This window comes from Melozone crissalis, unplaced genomic scaffold, assembly GCF_028551555.1.
Source record: "Melozone crissalis strain CALT ecotype California unplaced genomic scaffold, PUWL_Pcris_2 ptg000008l_1, whole genome shotgun sequence".
Lineage (NCBI taxonomy): Eukaryota > Metazoa > Chordata > Aves > Passeriformes > Passerellidae > Melozone > Melozone crissalis.
The window spans coordinates 905,679-926,506 of record NW_026535786.1 but is presented as its reverse complement, the minus strand read 5'-3'; the positions used below and the strand labels follow the sequence as shown (position 1 = coordinate 926,506).

General features: G+C 36.6%; 1 protein-coding gene across 6 annotated transcripts in view; it reads left to right on the top strand.

Annotated features, from left to right (window-relative positions):
- Window positions 1-20,828, top strand: part of CNTN5 (contactin 5) — a 608,827-nt gene that overhangs the window by 559,572 nt on the left and 28,427 nt on the right. For 5 of the 6 annotated variants that reach the window (XM_054269695.1, XM_054269698.1, XM_054269694.1 and 2 more), the window contains 2 exons: window positions 13,229-13,387; window positions 13,814-13,963. In XM_054269695.1, the coding sequence (XP_054125670.1) occupies window positions 13,229-13,387; window positions 13,814-13,963 (309 nt within the window). The remainder of the gene's footprint in view (window positions 1-13,228; window positions 13,388-13,813; window positions 13,964-20,828) is intronic. The other variant, XM_054269699.1, reaches the window with a different exon arrangement.

Below are 20,828 nucleotides of genomic sequence, written 5' to 3'. Positions count from 1 at the left end.
CTAAAATGCAGACAATTAGCCTTCACAGACCTGTGTAAGGTAGGTATAATGAGTTTTTGCTATTCTATTTGATGCTTTGCAGTTCATCTTATGGTCAAGCCATTCTTTCAGCTTTAGCAGTTTAGGAACATTCATTCATTTCCTAAGAGGGGTGTCCATGCAGCCTTTTGTAAAGTTATAGATATGAGCAATGAAACATAAGCCTGATAATATGACAAGAATTTGGGTTTTTCACATATGGAATTGTTACCACCAATTGTTCACTGCATCTTTATGCCCCAGTTCTGTAATCTGTTAAATTGTTTCACCTGTCATTGAACCTTCCGGATTATGCACGGGAACTCAGAGTCCTTTTCCTGAAGGATCCCAGATCGTGCTGAGGATGCCAACTCCATTAAGCAATTAAGCAGAATGTTTCTGCATTCAGCACTAGGGGTATGCTGAGGAGACCTGAGGATTTGCAGTTCACTTACTGGCATAAGGACTGGTGGGTCCTGCAATGCCAAGAGAGATGGATCCCTGCTAGGTAGCACAGCTGGGTAGCCTTGCTGTGGATGATACATTTTTTAAATAAATCAAGGTAGATATTTTATTAACATTTGAAAAACTTCAGATTTAAAAAAAAGATCAAATTTATTTGGGTATTATAATTAAAAAAATTATTTTACCACATTCCACAATATCTTTAAACATGATGCGTTCCTGTCCATGACTTTTAGGGTAAATATATGTTTTAAATGTTAAAAAGTGTTTCTGGCTGACTGCAGGGCTCTTCATTTTTCATGAAAGTAATAGTTAAATATTTCCATAAAGACACTTTGAGGACCGTCAGATTTCTATGAGCTATGGCACTTTTGGGATGGTTGTATTCAGCTGACTCGCCATGTAATACCATTTTAGCTGCCTTATGAAATCTGATTCATCCTTCTGGGTTATGCAAGGCCTTGTGTGCCCCCTTTGTCTCAAACAGGAGCAAGAGGCTCTATGGATAGACAAGGCAATCTCAACTTTAAATTGAACTTTTGTGACAAAAAAGGCTTAGTTATTATCTAGGATAGACTGATTACAAAATTATTTTTTGAGAATCCTGGTTATATAAATTAGTTTATTGAATTTCCTGTAGAAATGAAATTCTTCTCTGAGGAAGAGGTCTGAGATTAAATTTTAAGAAAGGCATTGTAAGAAGTATCAGGATTCATTTATGTGAGTCTCATCACCATGTCGCCATGTTGTTGAAGTGAAAGCTATAACTGCTTTGTAGTGGAATTTTAATTCAAATATACTTTGCTTACAATTTTCTCCTTTTCTTGTTTCTTAAATTGGATAATTTTAAGATAGAGCAAGAGATTTTGTTTTGTATTGCAGAACATGTTTAAAGCACCTTCTGCGTAGAATTGTGAACGACTAGTCCTTACAGACATCAACAGTGCAAAAATCAAAAATACTTATAAGAATCTAATCTATCTCTCCTTATACTTTTACAGGAACTTCATTTTCATTTCAGTATCTCTAATTTTTTTTTCTCCCCTATCTCAGCCTGTAGAGTGCATGTAGTGGTGTGCAATTTGACAGCGATGATCCCAAATTATAGCACCTTTCAAACTTCTTTATGTTTAGCTTCTGGTGATACTGGACATTGTTTAGGAGAAGATACCAACAGAAACAGGTGTTTCAGTAAATATTTCAGTTAACTCTGAAGAATTCCACCTGACAAAGGAAGTCATCTTCTATGAAGAAAGCTCATGCAGTAAAGTTTGTTATCCAAAGCCATATTATTCTTTATTTCCAGTACAGTTTATAGTCAAAATAATTTCATTTTATGCATATTACAGAACATCCTTTTCTTTTAAATGCTACAGCCCAAAGACAAACTGAGATAGCAGAAGCTTTGTCATGAACTCTTATATGTGTTGGTATAAGCAAACCTACAGCACACCCTTGCTCTGACCTTTCTTTCTCTCCTTTTGTCTCTGCAGAAAATACCAGTGATAATACTGATAATATCATACCAGCATATAACTCCATTTCAATCATTACTTTTATTGTAGGGTTCATATGGTATTTTAATAAATCATTGTAATTTTTTCTTGAAAAATTGTCCTTCCTACAATGTTTCTACCTGAACTAAATTGGACATAGAGAATAAATTAAATTAAAATAATCTCATTCCCCCTCCTTTAGATATTCATGAATATCAGAATCACTGCCACTAGCAAATTGATTAAATTTAAACTGAAGTATGCATTCAACCGGTTGTCTATTTTTAAGTCAAAGGACTTTTTGTCAGCACTTAATTACAAGTGACTTGGAACAGTATTATACCTCACTGCAGCCTCCTCAAAAGAAGGAAGCAGAAACAAACTTTGCAGACTTCTGTTGCTCGATATTAACATCCTGATCTTTACCAGACAGACATTCACTGCTGTATTTTCAAGGAAGTGCAATGTCTCAGTACCATTTATTATGTGGAAAACATAAAGTATCCTTAAATAATATTTATCTATTTTGAAACCATTTTTACTACTTGCTCTACTGGAAGTTCCCTTGATTATATGCCAGGGAATGTCACTATTTTTGCACTTGCTCTTCTTTGCTCTGCATTATACAATGAAAGCTATATTTCAAAAATATCACCAATGAAAGACAGCACAAAGAACAGACAATGTACAGTACCAACTAAATCTCAATTTATTTGAGTCTAATTACTCATAAGAAGGTAATTCATGGTGCAAGAAGATTCCTGAATTTACTGCGTATATACGTGTGTGTGTCTGAAAAACAAAGGAAATAAAGACAGCAGCAAGTTTCTATTCTGCAACTTTCTATAATGTGTTATATATATTTTTAAACTCAAAATTTAAATTTTCAAATTCATTACCTCACAGGTCTCGAATTTAGGTAATCTGCAGTGAAAAACATATCTAATATTTTTTCAGTAATGATTCTGACCTAGTGGATCTCTTTCAGGAACATTTCAAACATTCTATGTCATGTTTGGACAAAATCAGGATTCAAGTCCTATCAGCACTAAATACTCAAAAAACTCTCCAAATACATCTCTAAGTGCTCTAAAATGTGATTAAACTATGCATATTAAAGTAAGAAAAACTTTTTAGTGATCCCTAGCATTTTTTTTTTAATGCTGCCAGTAATGTGGATTCCAGAATTTCATTAGGAAGAGATGCTCTGGCAGTGACTGGAGTATTTCCTCTCCAGAATACAGCTCTACAAAATTTTTTACAATTCATCATCACAGGGTTTTTTATTATTATTATGTGCCTCAAAAAAAAACCCTCATGGTCTTTCATTCATCTGAGATTCGCCATCCCCTCTAGATACACACATTGATTCTGTAGAGGTCCCCAGAGAGTCCTTTACTCTCTGAAAATGGGGAGGATGAGAGAAAATTCAGATCAAAGGCCAGAACTGATTTAAAGCAGAAGAGGAAATAGCAATAACTTTTAACTTAGCTCAGCAACTGCAGTGCTCATCTATGAAGGAGGATAACTCTTTTTATCTGTCTCAGACCACGACTCAAAATCACACTTTCTCCTTAAAAGCATGCTATACCTGCAGGTGGCTGTTAGGTGGGATCAAGATATGTTCAAGCTTTTTTCTAACACAGAGGAGCCAAGAGCACAGAAATCAGGTGACAAACAAATTAGCATCTGGATGTGTGAGGTACAATTTAGGGCACTTTCAGTAACCAAAATATTTTCTTCTTTCATTGAATTGACTCCTGCTTAGAAATTAAGAGAAGTTCCCTCAGGTGAACCTCTGTCCATGGCTTAAGCCAATACATTGAACTGTTTATTGGAAAGGGAAAAGCTATATAGCTTTATAAAAGCTAAATAACAGGCATGCCACCCTCTGAACCAGACTGCCCTCCATTGGGGCAAAGATGGACATAGTGGTAAATTTTCTACAATATTTTCTGGAAGTGAGTCATCAGAGCCCATAAGAGCGGAAGATATATATGCTGATGTATCTCAAGGACATCTAGAAGAGAAAACAGCTTTTCACAGATGCTGGTAACTTTTCTAGCACCAAGCCTGCAGAAATGCGGTACCTCAAGTGCAATCCCATGACACAAATTATGTATGTCTAATGATCAAAGAAATAGTTTTAGTGGAGTGAATGACGACAACAAAAATCACGCTTAAGGACTTACACTCCTGACACCCAAGTCATTACCTGATTTCATTTCGTCTATGTCTTCTGTTGTCTCCTCACCCAAGGAAATGCAGAATACCTGTTTGCCATGCAAACAAGAATGTTTACAGGAGAACACAGACACTCACTGCACAGTCAACAAATATTTTCCTCTGCACTTGAAGACAAGAGCCATTTAAGAAGTAATTTATGAATTTTGTGAATGCCAATCCTGTCCTTCACATCAGTCCAAGAATACTTGTCCCATGTCATGTGCATTTTCTGGCTACCAGCCTTTACATATCCACCCAGATCTTCAACTTGCAGTGAATATTAAGCAGCAGAGGAGCAGAACTGCAGAATGCTACAGCTTGGCTGATTTTCCACCGAATATTGGCATACCACTAGTTGAGTTGTTTCTGTACTAATTTTTCACAAAGAAGTGATTATCTAAGCAGAAGGCTCTAATACAGGATAAATATGCATGTCATGTTCTGACACTAATGATATCATCACAAACATGGGTACCAAACACCCAAGTACCAGCCCAGAGACCTGCCTCTCACAGATGTCTCAGGTGATCTTGTAGCCAGCAATGTGTCAGCTTTTCTTGAGACAATGCCTGCTTGGTGAATTAATTTGTGTTTTAAAACATAACTTCCAAAAAGAGCTTATTACATTCCTATTTTACATTATGTTCTTGAAATCCAAAGCTATCTGTGTTTTCATGTTTTCACTTCAGAGGATATCTAAATGATCCCATGCTTCAACTATGTTTTGCTGTGAAGAGGTTTAGAACAAGAAATACTTTTATCATAAAGAGATTGACACCATGAAAAGTCTGACCCTTACTACTGTGCATTGGTTCAACTGCTACAGTATTTTGTTTACAGTTTGTGTTTATTTAACCCATTAGTACAAAATCTATTATACAGTGAGTGGGAGGTTTTGAAAAACACCAGCAGAAGTCAGAGATAAGAGCTAAAGGATACTTCTTACATTTACTTTAGCAAAAAGTATTTCCTTTCTCTTAAAACACGCAATTTCCAATGAATTCACTTGAAACACTGCTTTGCCATAGGCTGCAAGAAAGAAAAGCTTGAGTAGAAAAATGTCCTTCCAAAGCTGTTTACTGTATATTTCTTGCTCTTTCTTCTGCAAGCTTGAAGGGCTGGCTGGAGAAAAAAACATCTGTAGTTCAGCAAAGAAAAATAGTGGAAGTTGGGAACACCACACAATACTCTAAATTGCTTTCACAGAAGTTGTCATGAGGCTTCCTTAGTCAATTACAGGTACACTTTTGCATACACTGAGATGAGCAGTGGTCCTGGTTCAGCAGCAGTTTCCAGGAATAACAGAGTCTCTTGCAGATCAGAGGATCAGTGAAAAACCTGCTGTAATACTTATCTCATATGGATGGGGACAATGCTTCAAACATTTAGAGCAGAGTGAGTGATTTTTGCTATATAAAACTCCATATTGGTAGAGATGATAGTGACAACACAGACACCAGAATAGTTATTTTTCACAGTTATCCATTTCATACATGACATTTAGAAGTATCATGACTGAGTTAGAAATACAAAGTTATTAATCAAAAGGATTGATTTGCATCTCTGAAAGCTTCAGTGCCAATTCAATGCTACCAAGTTTCCAGGATGTTAATGGTTATTTAATAAATAAAAGCTTTTTATCATAACAAATTACTAGCTTCAGTAACATGAAATTTTTGAATTAATTCCACCAACTCTTAGTCTCGCAAAACTGCTTTACAGTTCATTATAACCAAAAGAGTAAGCTTGTATAGGTTTCAAACTACTCAGACAGATGCTGGATGCTGCATTATGCACTTCCAGTCTCTGAAGAAGAGAAGTCATCTCCAAACTTTCTTTCCTTAAAATTTCTCTGCCTGCTCACAAAGGAGCAAAGACTAATGGTCCCAAAATTACTTACTCAGTGTTTGAATTTCTGCAGTGAACAGTGTAAACAAAGGTAGTAAGGGTTGACAGTACAAGGTAACTAAGCCTGGGAGAGTGTAGCTAAGATGACCATGAGATCTCTGCCAGGAAAGTACAGCAACGTAGCAGCCAGGCAAGTTTGCTCAAGTTTTGAGTTTGAGGTTCTAACTAACGACGTGTGCCATTTTCTAAAGAGAAAATATTTCAAGTAAATGAAATGCATAGAAATTATTTATTCATGTTTCCTTTTATTTATCAATGATCATATAAAACGTCATTTCAGCATATCTAATCCCTTTAATAATTTATATATTTTTAGATAGATAGGTAGATAGGTAGGTAGGTAGGTAGGTAGATAGATAGATAGATAGATAGATAGATAGATAGATAGATATCACTCTCTACAACTACCTGAAAGCAGGATGTAGGGAGAGAGGGGTCAGTCCCTTCTCCCATCTTACAAGCTTCAGGATAGCAGAAAATGGACTCAAGTTGCACCTGGAGAGCTTTAGTTTGGATATTAGGAAAAAATTTCTTCCCTGAAAGTGTAGTATTGGAATATGCTGCCCAGGGAATTGATAGAATCACCAATTATGGACGTCTTCAAAGGGAAAGGGTGCATGGTTGAGGAAATGGTGATGGACACAATGGGGCTAACTTAATGATTGGACTTGATAATCTTAGACGCCTTTTCCAACCTTAATGATGGTATGATTTCATAATTTAATAAAAGTAATTTATAAAATATTTTTATATTACATATCTACTATCAAATATACTTTAGAAGAAATAATGTATTGGTGTCAGTTACACTACAAACCAACCTGTGCTCTCTTAATTTGTTTACAGTACTATCTCATTCATCTACACTTAAGGATTTTAGTCGATTTACATGCTGGTTATTTTCTGGGTATTTTAGTAATTGTTTACTCACTGTGTTTTCTTTTATTATCCTTTTCACTCCTACTGATAAAATTGTGTTTTCTATTGTTATGGATGTCAACAGGCACTATGATTTTTTAAGAGTAAAAAAAATAAGGCCCAGTCCTCTTAATTCTCTGCATAAATGCTGTATATCCTTGGAAAATTATGAGCATATACAGAGCTAATTAATATCCTTTGACCAGTACAAATATTAGTTAAAAAACAAGAAAAAAAAAAACCAAACAAAACAAAACAAAAAAGATATGGAAGGAAGCTTCTTTAAAATTGGGATGAAAATCAGCTTCCTCCTATAACATAACATATTTAATTTAAGACTGTGTCCTGAGAGCTAACCAAATGCACAGTGCATGCCTACTGTAAGCTATGTGAGCACTGAGATCAAACAATCAAACATCTACCTGCAAGCTGTAAGATGTTGAAATGAAGCAGAGCACAATCCGGTAGTGCGAAGGGATGAAAGTCTTTGTGACTACAATGTGTGGCTTGAGTACACATTTTGTGATCTAAAAATAAAATTAAAAGGTTAAAGCTATTCATCTTATAGACTGGCAAAACTAGCAATCTAAGCAACAAATCCAGTCTTATCCTTTATTTTTTGAAAAGTAATGTTTCCTCAGAACTCCAGTGACCCAGAGCAAATATAACACAGGAACTACTGGTTAGGTTGACCACCCTGCTCCTTTCTGTTGTGATATTGCCAATAAAACTTAAAGACAAGTACTTGGGCTTAAAGGCCTTCAAACACATTATTAAATGGAACATAAACAAGGTCAGCAGATTCTTGCTGGTCCTTGAAATTACATTTGAGCTGTAGCAAAGGCCAGGAAGATGCCCTGAGCACAAACCCTATTATTTGAACTTACAGAATATGTCCATAATACAGAACTGTTCCCTGAGGCCAGAGGGTACAGCAGAGTTCCAGTTCACACACTTATATTCCCAGTCCCCCTCCCTCAGGACAGGCATGGCAAATTACCTGTAAGGATTTGCCCCAGCCCACAGTAATCCATTAATTTTGCCAAAGCAGTGGTTGGAAAAGTCATAATTTTAAAGGGCTTGTGGAATTGTGATAGGGTCTGTCTGCCAACATACGAGCAGATAGGATTAGGGCTAGAGTTCAGATCTGTACTTTGGCCCTCTTCAGTGTAGCACCTTACACATTTATTACATTGGAAGATAGTATATTACTGTAGATGGAGAATCAGCCCTTTAGCCCACAGACTTTACCAAAACATTTCCAGCAATTAGATCTTCTAATAGAACTTTTAATTTTTTCAGAAATATTTTTAATTTTATGAAATAGCAACAGATTAAAATGCATCCAAAGCTGGTTTTTTCAAGAGTTTAAAAATGATATTTTATTTTAAGAAACTTTTTCTAAAAGCATCAACTTACAGTTATGAACTTACTTGAGTCAAAAAAGTGTCTAGAAACAAATACTAAATTAAAGATCAGATGTGATGATGTTTATTAACTCAGTGCCTGAAAAAGACACACGTAGTCCTGGAAGCGCTGGTGCTCCCAGTAGGACTGCAGAGAGTGAAGGGAATACCCTGGACCAGGGTTGGGACAGCTGGCACGGGATGTCCTGCATCACTGAAGATAGTCAGCAGGCCATGCCAAAGAAAGAGACACTGCCAAAACTCAGTCTCCTTCTCTATTTGGGAACTGCTAGCAATGTCATCCAGGATCAATTCCTAGGCTAGCAGCACTTTAACACCTTAGATGAAATTCAAGTTCCCTGTGCTCTCCATACATTTGTGTCAACAACTACCGCGACACAGAAGTCCAGCTCAGAGGTTCTGGACTGCAATCTGCCACCTGAGCTCAGAAAAATCAACAACTCTCAAGGTTTCCTCATCCAAATTCACTATTTTTAGGTTTGCGCAAGGCAGAGAAGTCATCAGGGCAAAGGGGCACAACATGAGAGGTACCACTAAGGGACTCCTCAGGCAGTACACCACAGATTTATCTTGACCCTCATCCCTGAAATGAATTGAGACTATCCAGGCTGAAATAATCAACGTCTTCTTTTACTTACATTCCAGCCCCAAGCCTAACCTTCCTGTCTATCCTGACACTGGCTGGGTTATAACCTCTGCATCAGCCCACAGCTCTTATGTACCTTACAGAAACCACACACGGAGGGACTGGCATCATGGATGAATCTACTAAAACCAGAGTGTCTCTAGCATTTACTATACATCCAAATTTCTCTCCATCATCTCCTCTACCACATGTAAGCACATAGTCAATCATAGCTGGGTACAGCAAAAGGGGTTTATGCTGCAGCAGTCAAGCTCCTGTTTTATGCTGCAGTTCTATGTGCCTTTCCCACGATTCTGTAGTTTCTGCCTCTGTCTTATCCTCTTTTTCTCAAGTTCTCACCCTCTTGAGGACAAGCCAGCCAGAGCACCTTGTCATTCAAAAAGAAAAAATCTTCAGGTCAAAACATCTGTGTTTGTTAACTGCTGCATATCAGGCTTCTTAGCTGTTTGGTAAAAGTAAGAATTCTCCTGGTGAAGCAGCAGTGAAGTAAATCAGTGCCTATTCTGGGATACATAGGAAAGGGCACTGCCTCACTGAATTACTACAGCTATTTTTGGAAATTGTTTTTCAAGAACTCTCACATTAACACTGTATCATGGCAAGCAATCTAACAACCTCTCAGGATGATCATCCCAACAATAAAAAATACATAAAACAAATTTGCCAAAATGCAGTCATGCATGTCCTGAAATGAAATATCAATCTAAGAAATTGCTCTGAAAGGAGATAACTGACTCATATACTTGACAGTGGGTTCCCAGTGCTCCTAGAGCTGTATAAGGGCCTATCACAGCCCCAAATGTCTTCTTCATGAAGGTCGACTGCACTATAGTGCATTTATGACCAGTCATTTTCTGTCTAGTTTCCAGATAAGCATTTGAACAGACCATGCATTTTTTCCTCAATTGGCTATTCTCAGCTAAAAAATTGTTTTAGACATCCTGAGCAATAACACACCCCTTCGGAGAAAAACCTTTCTGCATTAGCCATCTGACTGACACCATGAATGATAACATCCAAGCATCAAATTTAATGAGATTTCAACAAAAATGAGTGACATCTGCATAGCACTCATGTCCTGGCTAACTGTCATACATTTGTCATCACTGAGGCATTTGTCCTTTATTAATCCACATTCAAGAATGCCTGCTGTTGGAATTTGAAATGCTTTTTAGCAGTCACCCTGCAGACTGTGCAAGAGCACACATCTCCGAAAGCATAATGACAGACTCTCATGCCTAGGAATGCATCTAAAACATTTAAAAAAAAGGAGAGAAACTCTGACAACAAAATATATTCAAATTTAGCAGAGGATGTCTGCATAAATATTATTTTACATCCTTTAATATCAGCAAGGTGCATATTCTTTTGTTATAATGCAGTGGCTAGAAACACTTTAACAACATTCAGAGTACATGGGAGAAATATTGTTATAAAGGAAGTGTACTAAAATATTTCCCTTTAATCTTGTTTGTGCTTGGGACCATTATATAATTCTGGGCCTAGGGCTCCAACCCAGTAAAAGCATATGATTGTATCAAAATCCCAGCTTTCCTCTAAACTTTCCCTCATGGCTACAAATAAAAATTTCACTAATATTTTCCTAGATCAACAGATAGCCTGAAACAGTAGAGGATGGAGATTGAAGAATCACCCTATTTTATTAAATTAACCCCAGGCCTTTCTCTTCTGAGACAAAGATCTGACCTGGTGCTTCCCAGCAAAGAGCAACAAACACTTGGCAGGAAGGCAGGAGTGCAGAGAGCACATCTTTCTGCAGTGTTTTCTCCAAGGAGGAAAAGCAAGCCATTTCCACTGCAAATGAAATGGGTCTCGGGAGGGCCAGGAGCTGCAAAGTGTCCAAAGGGAGGCACCATTTTATCCTAGCCATTGCTTGTGGCTCAACCAAAGGCACTGACAGCAGCAAAGACAAGCCTGATGAGCAGGCAGAGCAAGGGAAGAGGAGAGATTCCCAGCATTGAAGAGGTTCATTGCCCATGGAAGTGGAAAACCTTGTTCCTTGTTCTTCCCATGGCCCAGAGCCACATCCTGAGCTCCTGAGTGAAGACTGCAATGTGTTGTGAAGACAATATTCTTCCATCAAACATCCATAGCACTAAAATTTACTGAATTGAGTCTCCTGAATTTCAAACATTTTTTCTCTTTTTTGTTGCTATTATTTCTAAATGCCATATATTTCTAACATTTTATTGTCAAGTAGTTGCTTGTAGATCATTGCCAAGTAAACAGAGGCAAGTGAATAGCACAATTTGCTCTCTCATTTACAGGATTCAATGTTTCTTTCACTCTGAAGATATTGAGTCCAACTATTAAAAAATTCTTATCCTACTGCTGCCACAGTTCATGTAGCCATGTTTTAGTTGAAGGCATATCAGAGGAAATATAAAGCTGGTTGCAGCTGCAAATGACAAAAAAATCACATTATAAACAAATACTTCAATTAATGGGGTTTTTAGTCTTTGATGTTCAGATGAATTTATTTCTAATCATGCACTAAGAAACCCAGCCAGAAAAGATTTGATTGCGTGAAATAGTAATAAAATATAAAAATTATGAACTCTGCAGTGCAGAAATATTGGCTGCAACTTTCTCTTCAAAGGGAGGCACCAGATCTCTGTGTTTGCCACATTGATCCACAGGTACTGAGCTCTGACACTTCAGCAAGTGCCACCACTGCATTCACCAGAGCTCAGAGGAATGGAGGTTTCCAAATGTCCTACTCTGCTACAGCTCATGATATGTTCTGACAACATTGGCTCCCTCAAAAGTGTACCAGCAATGGCTTTCTATTCATGAAGTTTTGTTCCCTTCCTGCAGTTCCAGTTTTGGAGAAGGTATCTGTTAGTGCATTTCTGATTTCACAGTCCTCCATCTTTTTAGAAGCACAAGCAAAACATCAGCCTTCCATAGCAAGAAGATGTAAAACAATTAGAAGGGCCTTGGATGCAAAAATAAAATTATAATTTTCATAAATAATTATAGCTATGAACGTATTATGAATATTTTATGGAAGTATCGTGTTCTGGCCTCCAGGACTTATATAAGCTTTTAAGTATAAGAAACCACAAGAAAGAGCTTTGTTTTGCATTTACACATGACAGAGACACACGTTTTCCCCAAAATATCTGATTATAAACGGCTCTGGAGGCGGATCCTGAACCTTGCCTGAACCTGAAACTTGCCTCCAATTTAGTTCAGCAAGTGTTAATGGACAATGTTTTCAAAACACCAGTGATATCAATCATCAAGAAGAATTAAATAGGAAAATTATGGATGGGAGTGGAATATTACAGTCACATTTTTCTTTGCAAAATCTTTTATGTTACCAGAGACCTCACTATTTGCAGCAGTCATAGGGCCTATACAAATAGTGATTAGCATATTCTCATTTAGAGCAGCTAAATGGAAAAAATAATCCTTTCGTTTTCAAATTAAGGAGTTCTCACGTGAATTTTTGGGGTTTTAATGGCCCCTAAATAATTTTCAGCTTTTAAAATATTTGGCTTTGGGTTTTTATTTTATTTTTAGAAGCTTTCAATCAAACAGTTAATGGACTTCCAGCAGGAATCTATGCAGCTATCCTGAGTGAGTGAATTTGAGAAAAAGGATGAGTGCTGTATGCTTGATTCAGGTATTAGTGACATTATTGTTCTTCATGAAGAACATCCTCCTGCGTTTCATTTTTCTTGCCCTCTGTCTTTCTCACTGACAAGTCTCACACAAAGAGATGACTGTGACTGTTCAGTCTAGCCTGGATGCTTCTTAAAGTTCCTCTTTTTTTCCTCTAATTTTAGGTTCAGAACAATTATAACAGAGTTTTGGGTGTGTTTTTTAATCTGTTTCTATTTTTAGTTCTTCAGCTGTCACTCTGACAAGTTAATGGATGTTCACTCATGCAGCATCTAAAGAACAGCAGCAATCACAGTTTATCATCAGAAATCGTGGAAATGAGGTATTTCCATGATGTAGTACTGTGTATCTTAGCTCTCGTATTTCATGGATATTGGAACTCCACTGGGTCCCTACAGAATGCATCTCCTATATTAATGCTGCACATCTACGATGATGGTGTAGTCTGTTTGATTATTCCACTTTATTTCTAGGTCCTCCTGGTCCCCCAGGGGTTGTAATAGTGGAGGAAATTACAGACACAACAGCAACACTCTCCTGGAGTCCTGGGGCAGACAATCACAGCCCTATCTCCCTCTACAACCTGCAAGCACGCAGTCCATTTTCTCTTGGCTGGCAGACCGTAAAAACAGGTGAGAAAAATTTTCAAACAGCACAAGTAGACTATTCAAAACTCCTGATCATAACAGTAATATTTGCTGGCAATTACAGGAACAGATACTCTTCAGAAAACAACAACAACAAATTAAAATCACTGATTTTTTTCTTTTTTTTTATTCCTTTTGTGTTACTTAGCAACAGCTTTGAAAGGACAGCACAAAGACACCTGCCACGATGCATCTGTGAATAAGCAGGAAGCTCTCCCCTAAATCCTTCTATCTGTGTCTTTTCAGGAATACTACAGTGCCAAAAACCTAGCTGCGATTTCTGATATATTAGATCCTTGATGTCGATCATTTCTAGTGACCATGTCATACCACAAAGTCTGCTTTCTGTTGAGATACTGCACGCCAACTTCATATTTCTGAGTGACTTACACATTTGTTTATTGTCTCCAGTTCCAGATCTGATAAGTGGTGACATGGAGTCTGCTATGGCTGTGGAACTGAACCCTTGGGTGGAGTACGAGTTCAGAGTAGTAGCAACCAATAAAATTGGGACTGGAGACCCAAGTGCACCATCGCGAGTGATCAGAACCAATGAAGCAGGTAAGGAAAGGATAAAAAGATATTTTTACAGCACTATCAGAAACAAGACCTGCTTTATAATAATAATAGACCTAATCTCTTTTCACTAGTACACATCTGTGTGTCCAGTAACCAGGTGATATCCTTTTTAGTGGGGAGACAGTTTGTTTCAATTACAGGAATATTGCTTAACTTGCAGAAATTTCAAATAAAACTATTCCCTGTTCTTCTATTCCATCTGAGCTACCTTACTTTTTATCTTACACTTCAGCTATTGCTGTCTTCCCTCTGATAAACTACTACTGCTCTTAAATTAGGCTGTTTTGCAGTCTCTTCAAACAACTGCTACTAAGCAGCCTCTTCCCCCAAATTTTTCACAACTTCTCTCGCTGACAGCTCATGGAATTTTTTCAGCAAGATAGGGAAGTCATAAAAGGCTTCTTAATTTAAAATACCTTGTATTCTAAGTGTTTCTTTGTTTTGCACACTCTACTGCAAACAGTTACTACATTTTAATAAATTTCATTGTATTTCTAATTAGGATGATACTTTGGGAGACCATAAAAACAAAATATTCTATTTGCGTCTCTTGAAAGTTACAATGGACTCCTAGTATTTGGAATCATTGACAATATGTTCCTTATCTCCCTTCATTCTGCCCCAGCTAAAGAAGATAAAGAAGGACAGAGAATCTGAGAAAAATATCTAGGCACTTAGAAAGACATGTTTTAAGTAGAAAGAGGTAGAGATAGGATTTGGACAAAGAGTCTGGTGAGAACTACATGTCAGAACACTTTCAGATTATTCTTCATTCTTTTTTTGTTATTTAAGATGCCTAGACAGATTATTTTGTGTTTTGATTCTTCATCAGTTGAATAATTCTTAAGTAAGCGGTCATACCACTGTGAAGACCTCATGCCTGCCTTCTCAGTGACTTTTCCACAGGCACTGGGAGCTGCTGTTAGGTCCCCCAAGACCATCTCTGCTCCAGGCTGAACAAGCCCAGCTTCCCCAACCTCTCCTCACAAGGCCACTTCTCCAGCCCCTCTTCACCCCAGTGGCCTTCCCTGAATTTGTACTAATTGATCAATGTCTTCCACATTTGGCACCCAAAATTGGAAACCCTATTTCAGATGAAGTCTAACAAACCTATCTGCAGTCGTAATAAGACATGTTTATGTTTTCCTGTTTTAAATAACAGTGTAGTTGCCAGCTGATATTAAATTTCACTGTGCAATCACGGAACAGCACTGAAGTGATTTGATTCCCATCCCTGCATGTTGAAAGATGCTTCCTTTCAAACTCCCTCACCTTCTTCAAGCTCCCCACAGTGTGAGGCTCAACAACTTGATAGCAGAAGCTACAGATGCTCCATTCCATACAGAATGCATCATTCCATTAAGAAAAAGAGGATATGAAAATCAAATAAAAAGCACAAATTTTTATTTTTTAAAAAACTCAGTTTTTTCACCACCATTATTCTTTCCTTAATTTTGTACCATATTTCATTGGCAATACAAATTCTCCTGGACCCCAGTGTTTGAACAACTTTTCCATTTGTTCAGATTATACATATCAGAGAGGAGAAAAACATTCCAGAAGAAGTTTTTCCTGAAATAGGTTGCACTCCTGGTATTATGCTCTTTCAGACTGAGGAATATTTTCGCTGTTTTCACAAGGATGGTTCAGTATCTCAATTGACCAGGTGCAGTTAAATTGTGGGCTTAAGTTTTTCTGACAAACAAGTTTGAAAATGTTAAATTTCATCCAGCTGGCATGTTTTTAGGGTCCTTCTCCTTCTTGCCCAATGTTTAACAAAGCCTCTATTTGCTAAAACATATTCTTATAACTCAAGTGAAACTCTTCTTAATGCATATTCATTTTCAACATTCTTTGCAACTTAACCTCTGTTAAAACAAATTGATAGATCATAATATTGATCAGCAAAAACAAAATTATGGGAAAGGAAAAGCATTCAATGTGTGATGAATTTTTACCTAGTGCTTGGATTTTATTTCTGGGTAACATTCCACAGATTTTGCCATCAGAAAGAACAGAGTCTAACTCAAGAAAAGACCTAGAATCTGCACAGGGTTGTTAAACTTGAACAATAAAACAATAGATTCTGCTTTAAATAAAGAACCAAATAAATAAAAAAAGCCCAAACTGTTACACATATGGTTCTTTGAAAAATGGCATAATGCACATAATACCATGGCACTCTTGAAAGGTCAGAGCCTTCATGATCAGCTTCATTCAGGCAGTCAGCTTTTCCTTAACTTCAGATAATCCTGAAATTCAGAATCTGTTGCCTCTGTATTCTGAAATACCTTTCACTGATTTTGGGAATTATCACCCCGGTATAGTTTTTAGATGCCAAAGAGAAAATAAACCAGTAATAAGTTTTCATTGTCTTACAATAGTTTTCATATGGGTTTTCAAATTAGCACATAATTGCCTATCTTAGTGAACCCATTGAGCCATTATTTTTCACAATCTCTTTATTACTAATTATTTTTATCTGAAAGCTTCAAGGGAAACTGTCTATTAGCATGATGACCAGTTCTAATATCATAGTTCTCAATTCTTAAAGGACATTTATGTGATAGGTCATATTTCAGAAAGAACATGGCATGAACCTCTCTACTCATGACCCAGGCAGAACAACCAGAATAATCAGTGCTATTTTCACTGATGGTAGATGTGGCCCACAAGTGAAAATGGGCAGGTTGCCTGCGCACTGAGTGGAAATCCAGAAATATTCATCTCCCAGCTGAGAAAGTGAATGTGACTCGTGTTCAGATAAGAGTTGAGACCCTTCAGGCTGAATTGTAGCTATGTAGACAATCCACAGAGGCAGAAAATGTGTGATTCTGGCTCCATTATTTTACACCTAAATGGAAATCTGCATCTGTAGTTTAATGGCACAAGAAAATTTGATTGAAGACTAAAGTCTCTTTTTATCCCCACACCTCACTTATTTGATCACTCCTTATCCAAGATAGTAATAACACCAGATATTACTCCATTATCTAAAAATACCTACAAAATAATAATTCAGATGGTATAATGAAACCAACAGAATAATAAACAGGCTTTGACTTGCTTTAATTTTTTTAATTAAACTCTAATCTTGTTACTTAGCTCATATTTAGTTAACATGATTGCTTTTCATTGCTATACCACAATTTTCTGGCACATCTAACTTAAAGCCAGCTGCTGCATTTTTGTCAGTTCTAGCCTTGATACATATTTTACAGGTCCACAAGTTGCAAAGAGCCAATAACATGAATTTAAACATGTCTGGCATTCCACTAAGACAGTCAGGGCATTTGAAGCCTGGGGGCAAAGCATCAGTTACATTATCTATTCATGAGGAAACATGGAGTGAGAGAAATTGAGTGGAATCTAAGTTTAACCTGTTAATCATGCATGCAAACTTGATTTTAGGAGGTAACAATGTAATGCACTCTATTAGTAACAGACTGTACACTGGCTATATTTTTAATAAATCCCTGTATTGCATTAAGTTGCCCTTTTTCTCAGCTAGAATTCCTTCACAGCATAACAAGAAATGTCTCTGTCCCAGGAAAAAAGGTGACCATTTTAGACGGGCTTTATTTTCAGGGCTTTTTGTTGTTGGGGGTACTGTTTTATTTGTGATTTGTATAAAAGAAGTTCCAGCTTTTCCCATTATCAAAACTATTTTTGTACTATAAAAATAAAAAAAAATTATAACCTGCTGCATCTGGGACATTTGCAGATGAAGGCATGGTCTACTAAAGCCTTTGTAAAAAATCTGCTTTTTCCATGAAGAAAAACAAAAGGAGAAAGTGGGCTGTAATCACTCACTGGAGGCTATTTAAGCTTTGGATTGCAGGCTCATGCTAATACTGACAGGAAATCCAAATGTGTGTGTGACAGAAAAGGGAGCAGAGAAGACCTGCATTTGTCCCATAGCATTCTATGTGTGCCACAGCATTCAGGATTTTGGCTCCATAGGTGGTGGTTTGGAGACTATTCAGGCAGAGTCTTACAGTCACACACAACCCTCTTGTCAGTGAATAGAACTGAATTCAAGCTGATAATTAATTATAAATATTAATAATACAGAGGAAATGAGAACAGCATTTCAGATTGTGAGACCAGCAGGGCCATCCTTGTTTTCCAGTAGTTGAATATGCGTGCCGTCCATTTCTGAGATGCTGGCACGTTGTACATTCCATTCCTGAACAGGTGGGTTGTGCCTTGTTGTTCTGGGCAGGTGACAGCTGGAGGGCTGGTCTTACACAGAGTGAAAGCATTTTCCCTTATCACATCCTCCTTTTTCCCGGGTGTGTACAGCAGGAGACAGACAGAGATACACACACACACGTGCATACATGCATACAGAGGGAGAGTGGATGGCAACTGGGAAGAAAAAATTGAATGTGCTTAACCTTTGGTCTCATTTTAAACAGTCCTGCCACGCTGGTGAAAAGCCCTCTTTCCCCTGCCTGTATCTTTTCTACAGCTAAAAAATATAGCTTTTCAAGCTGCATCTGTATCTTAAGGTTTAAAAAGCTTTAAAATAAATAACAGTAACTGTACCTTGAGAAAAGGTACAAGTCATTTCTTGAGGACTAAAGCCAAGTTCTTTAATTTATCTCAAAAAAATTGTAGCAATATAACCATTTTCCTTCATTTTTCTTTATTTTAAAAGAAAAAAAAATCAGAATTTATATACAAAGTAAATTATGCAAAGTAAATTGAATTACAAGTAAATTAAGAAATACAGGATTCAAGTAGAGTGAGAAAGACCTTGTGAACTAAGTATTGAATTGGGATTTGAGAAATCTGGACTCATTTAGTTATGAGAAATCTATAAATTTGGGCTGTTTAGCTCAGCATCTCTTAGTCTGAAAACAGGAGTTTAGTAAGATTGTTACTTCTCTTTGTCTTCCCTTTAGGTGATATATTCCCTATTAAAGGGTAGCATCAAATCCAAGTACAGGTTTCTATTGCCATAGTGCAATCAATTACACTCAGTTATAATAAATTATAATTTTGGCTGCTAAGTATTTTTGTTCTTCTCAAAAAATTAAGAGACACTACAAAATTAAGATTCTGTATTTTCTCTTCATAATAGACAAAACACATTGAAATAAGCCACTAGACATTTCCTTGGGGAAAAAAAAGGTAAAAAAACAAAAACACAAAACAGAAATATTTTTAAAGTATTAATTATTTATTAAATAACATTTCTAAAAATTTATTTGCAAGACTGGAATGTTAAAAAGAGCATAAACTGCCCTACTAGTACTTTCAACTTTTCCAGGTTCAGTGCGATATTTTCTTATTTATTGGTTGCTTATTTATTTTTCTTTAGCAAATTAGAACTAAAATATTAATTTTGAATTAAAATTAAAAATCTCTGTCAATTCAAGCCAAAATACTCTCATCTGTCTTTCTAGTTTTAGTTTTTTTATTTTTAAAAACTGAATCAAAATACAAATTATATTTTTAAGGTCAAATTGCTACGCTTCATTTTTTATAATGTGAAAATGAAATATTTAGTGAGTTATAATGTTTTTCCCAAAACTGAGTACCAAGAATCTTTGAATCAGCTCATCTTTGCAGTTCACCAATTTCATTCAAAAATAAACAAAAAACCTAAATTAAAAAACCACCACAGATAATCCATCAGACTTGCAGACTGAAGAAAAAGGAATTTTTAAAATCTAATTAAATCACCATAAAGCACAGAGCAATTTTCAAAATTTTGGACACAGTGAAAGTGAAAGAAAGTGAGCATCTACCCCACATGTTTGTGGTTTCAGAGCCATGGTATTACCCACCATTTTAAAATCTTCCCCATTTAAATGTTTTACATTTGAATATAGGTTAAAAATATATACATGACACTGTCAGCATTTTTCAGCACTTTATAACCACTTTTTCTCTGCATGAAACCCTCAGCAATAGCAATTCTGTGCACTTTTTTTTTCAAACTAAAACTCTGTTTTTCATCCATATTTAGCTTGTGATGATAAGATACACATGAATTATTAGACAATTGTCATGACTTCCTGTATAAGCTTTATCCTTCCATATCACCTTTTCTTCATTGATATCTTAAGTATCTTGTCAAATGTTTTGCAGGACTGCTGAGAGCTACATTCTTCATGCCTGCTCTTAGAGAAAATGTTAATGGGTTTTTTGTTTGGTTTAGAGGAGATAAGTTTTAATAGAGTTTAATTTGACTTTCATTTCCAGCATATCACAGTAATTTCTTGCAAATGGAAAACAGTAAGAAAAAAATCCTGTTGTTTGCATTCAAATCAAGTTCCTGGCACATTCATTTCAAGGTTTTTGTTTGTTTGCACTAAGTGGGGGGTGTATTTATTCAGAAGAAAAATACCAAAGTTCTCAGCTTTGATAAACCCTAAACAAAAAAGGTCCTGAGGTCCTTGTTCTCCAGGTGCATGTATCCTTTCTCCAGGAGCCAAGTTTAGGCATCATATTTGTGTATTTGGTGCAAGTGCATCTCTGCTGCTGAGAATTAACAGCATAAAGATTGGGAAGTCTTTAATTGCATGGCAACAAACTCAGGCCATGAGTGAGTAAATTCAGATATAACATTGATATAAAGGGGATGGCACTGAAAGCAAGGCTGATGTACAGCCTTGGTGTCTGGCAAAAAATGTTTCCTTTTAATAGTTTTCTTCACTTAATAGTTACTCATTTCAAACTGCCTCCCTCTAACTGTGCATGCTCTACTTTGCTGCAGTGCAGAGGAAATTTATTCTTTTGACACATTTATTCTTTTAATGGTTATTCATTTGAAAGAGTTTCACTGTGTGAGTGTACATTTTAGTTTCGTGCAAAAGAAATTCATCGTTTTGAC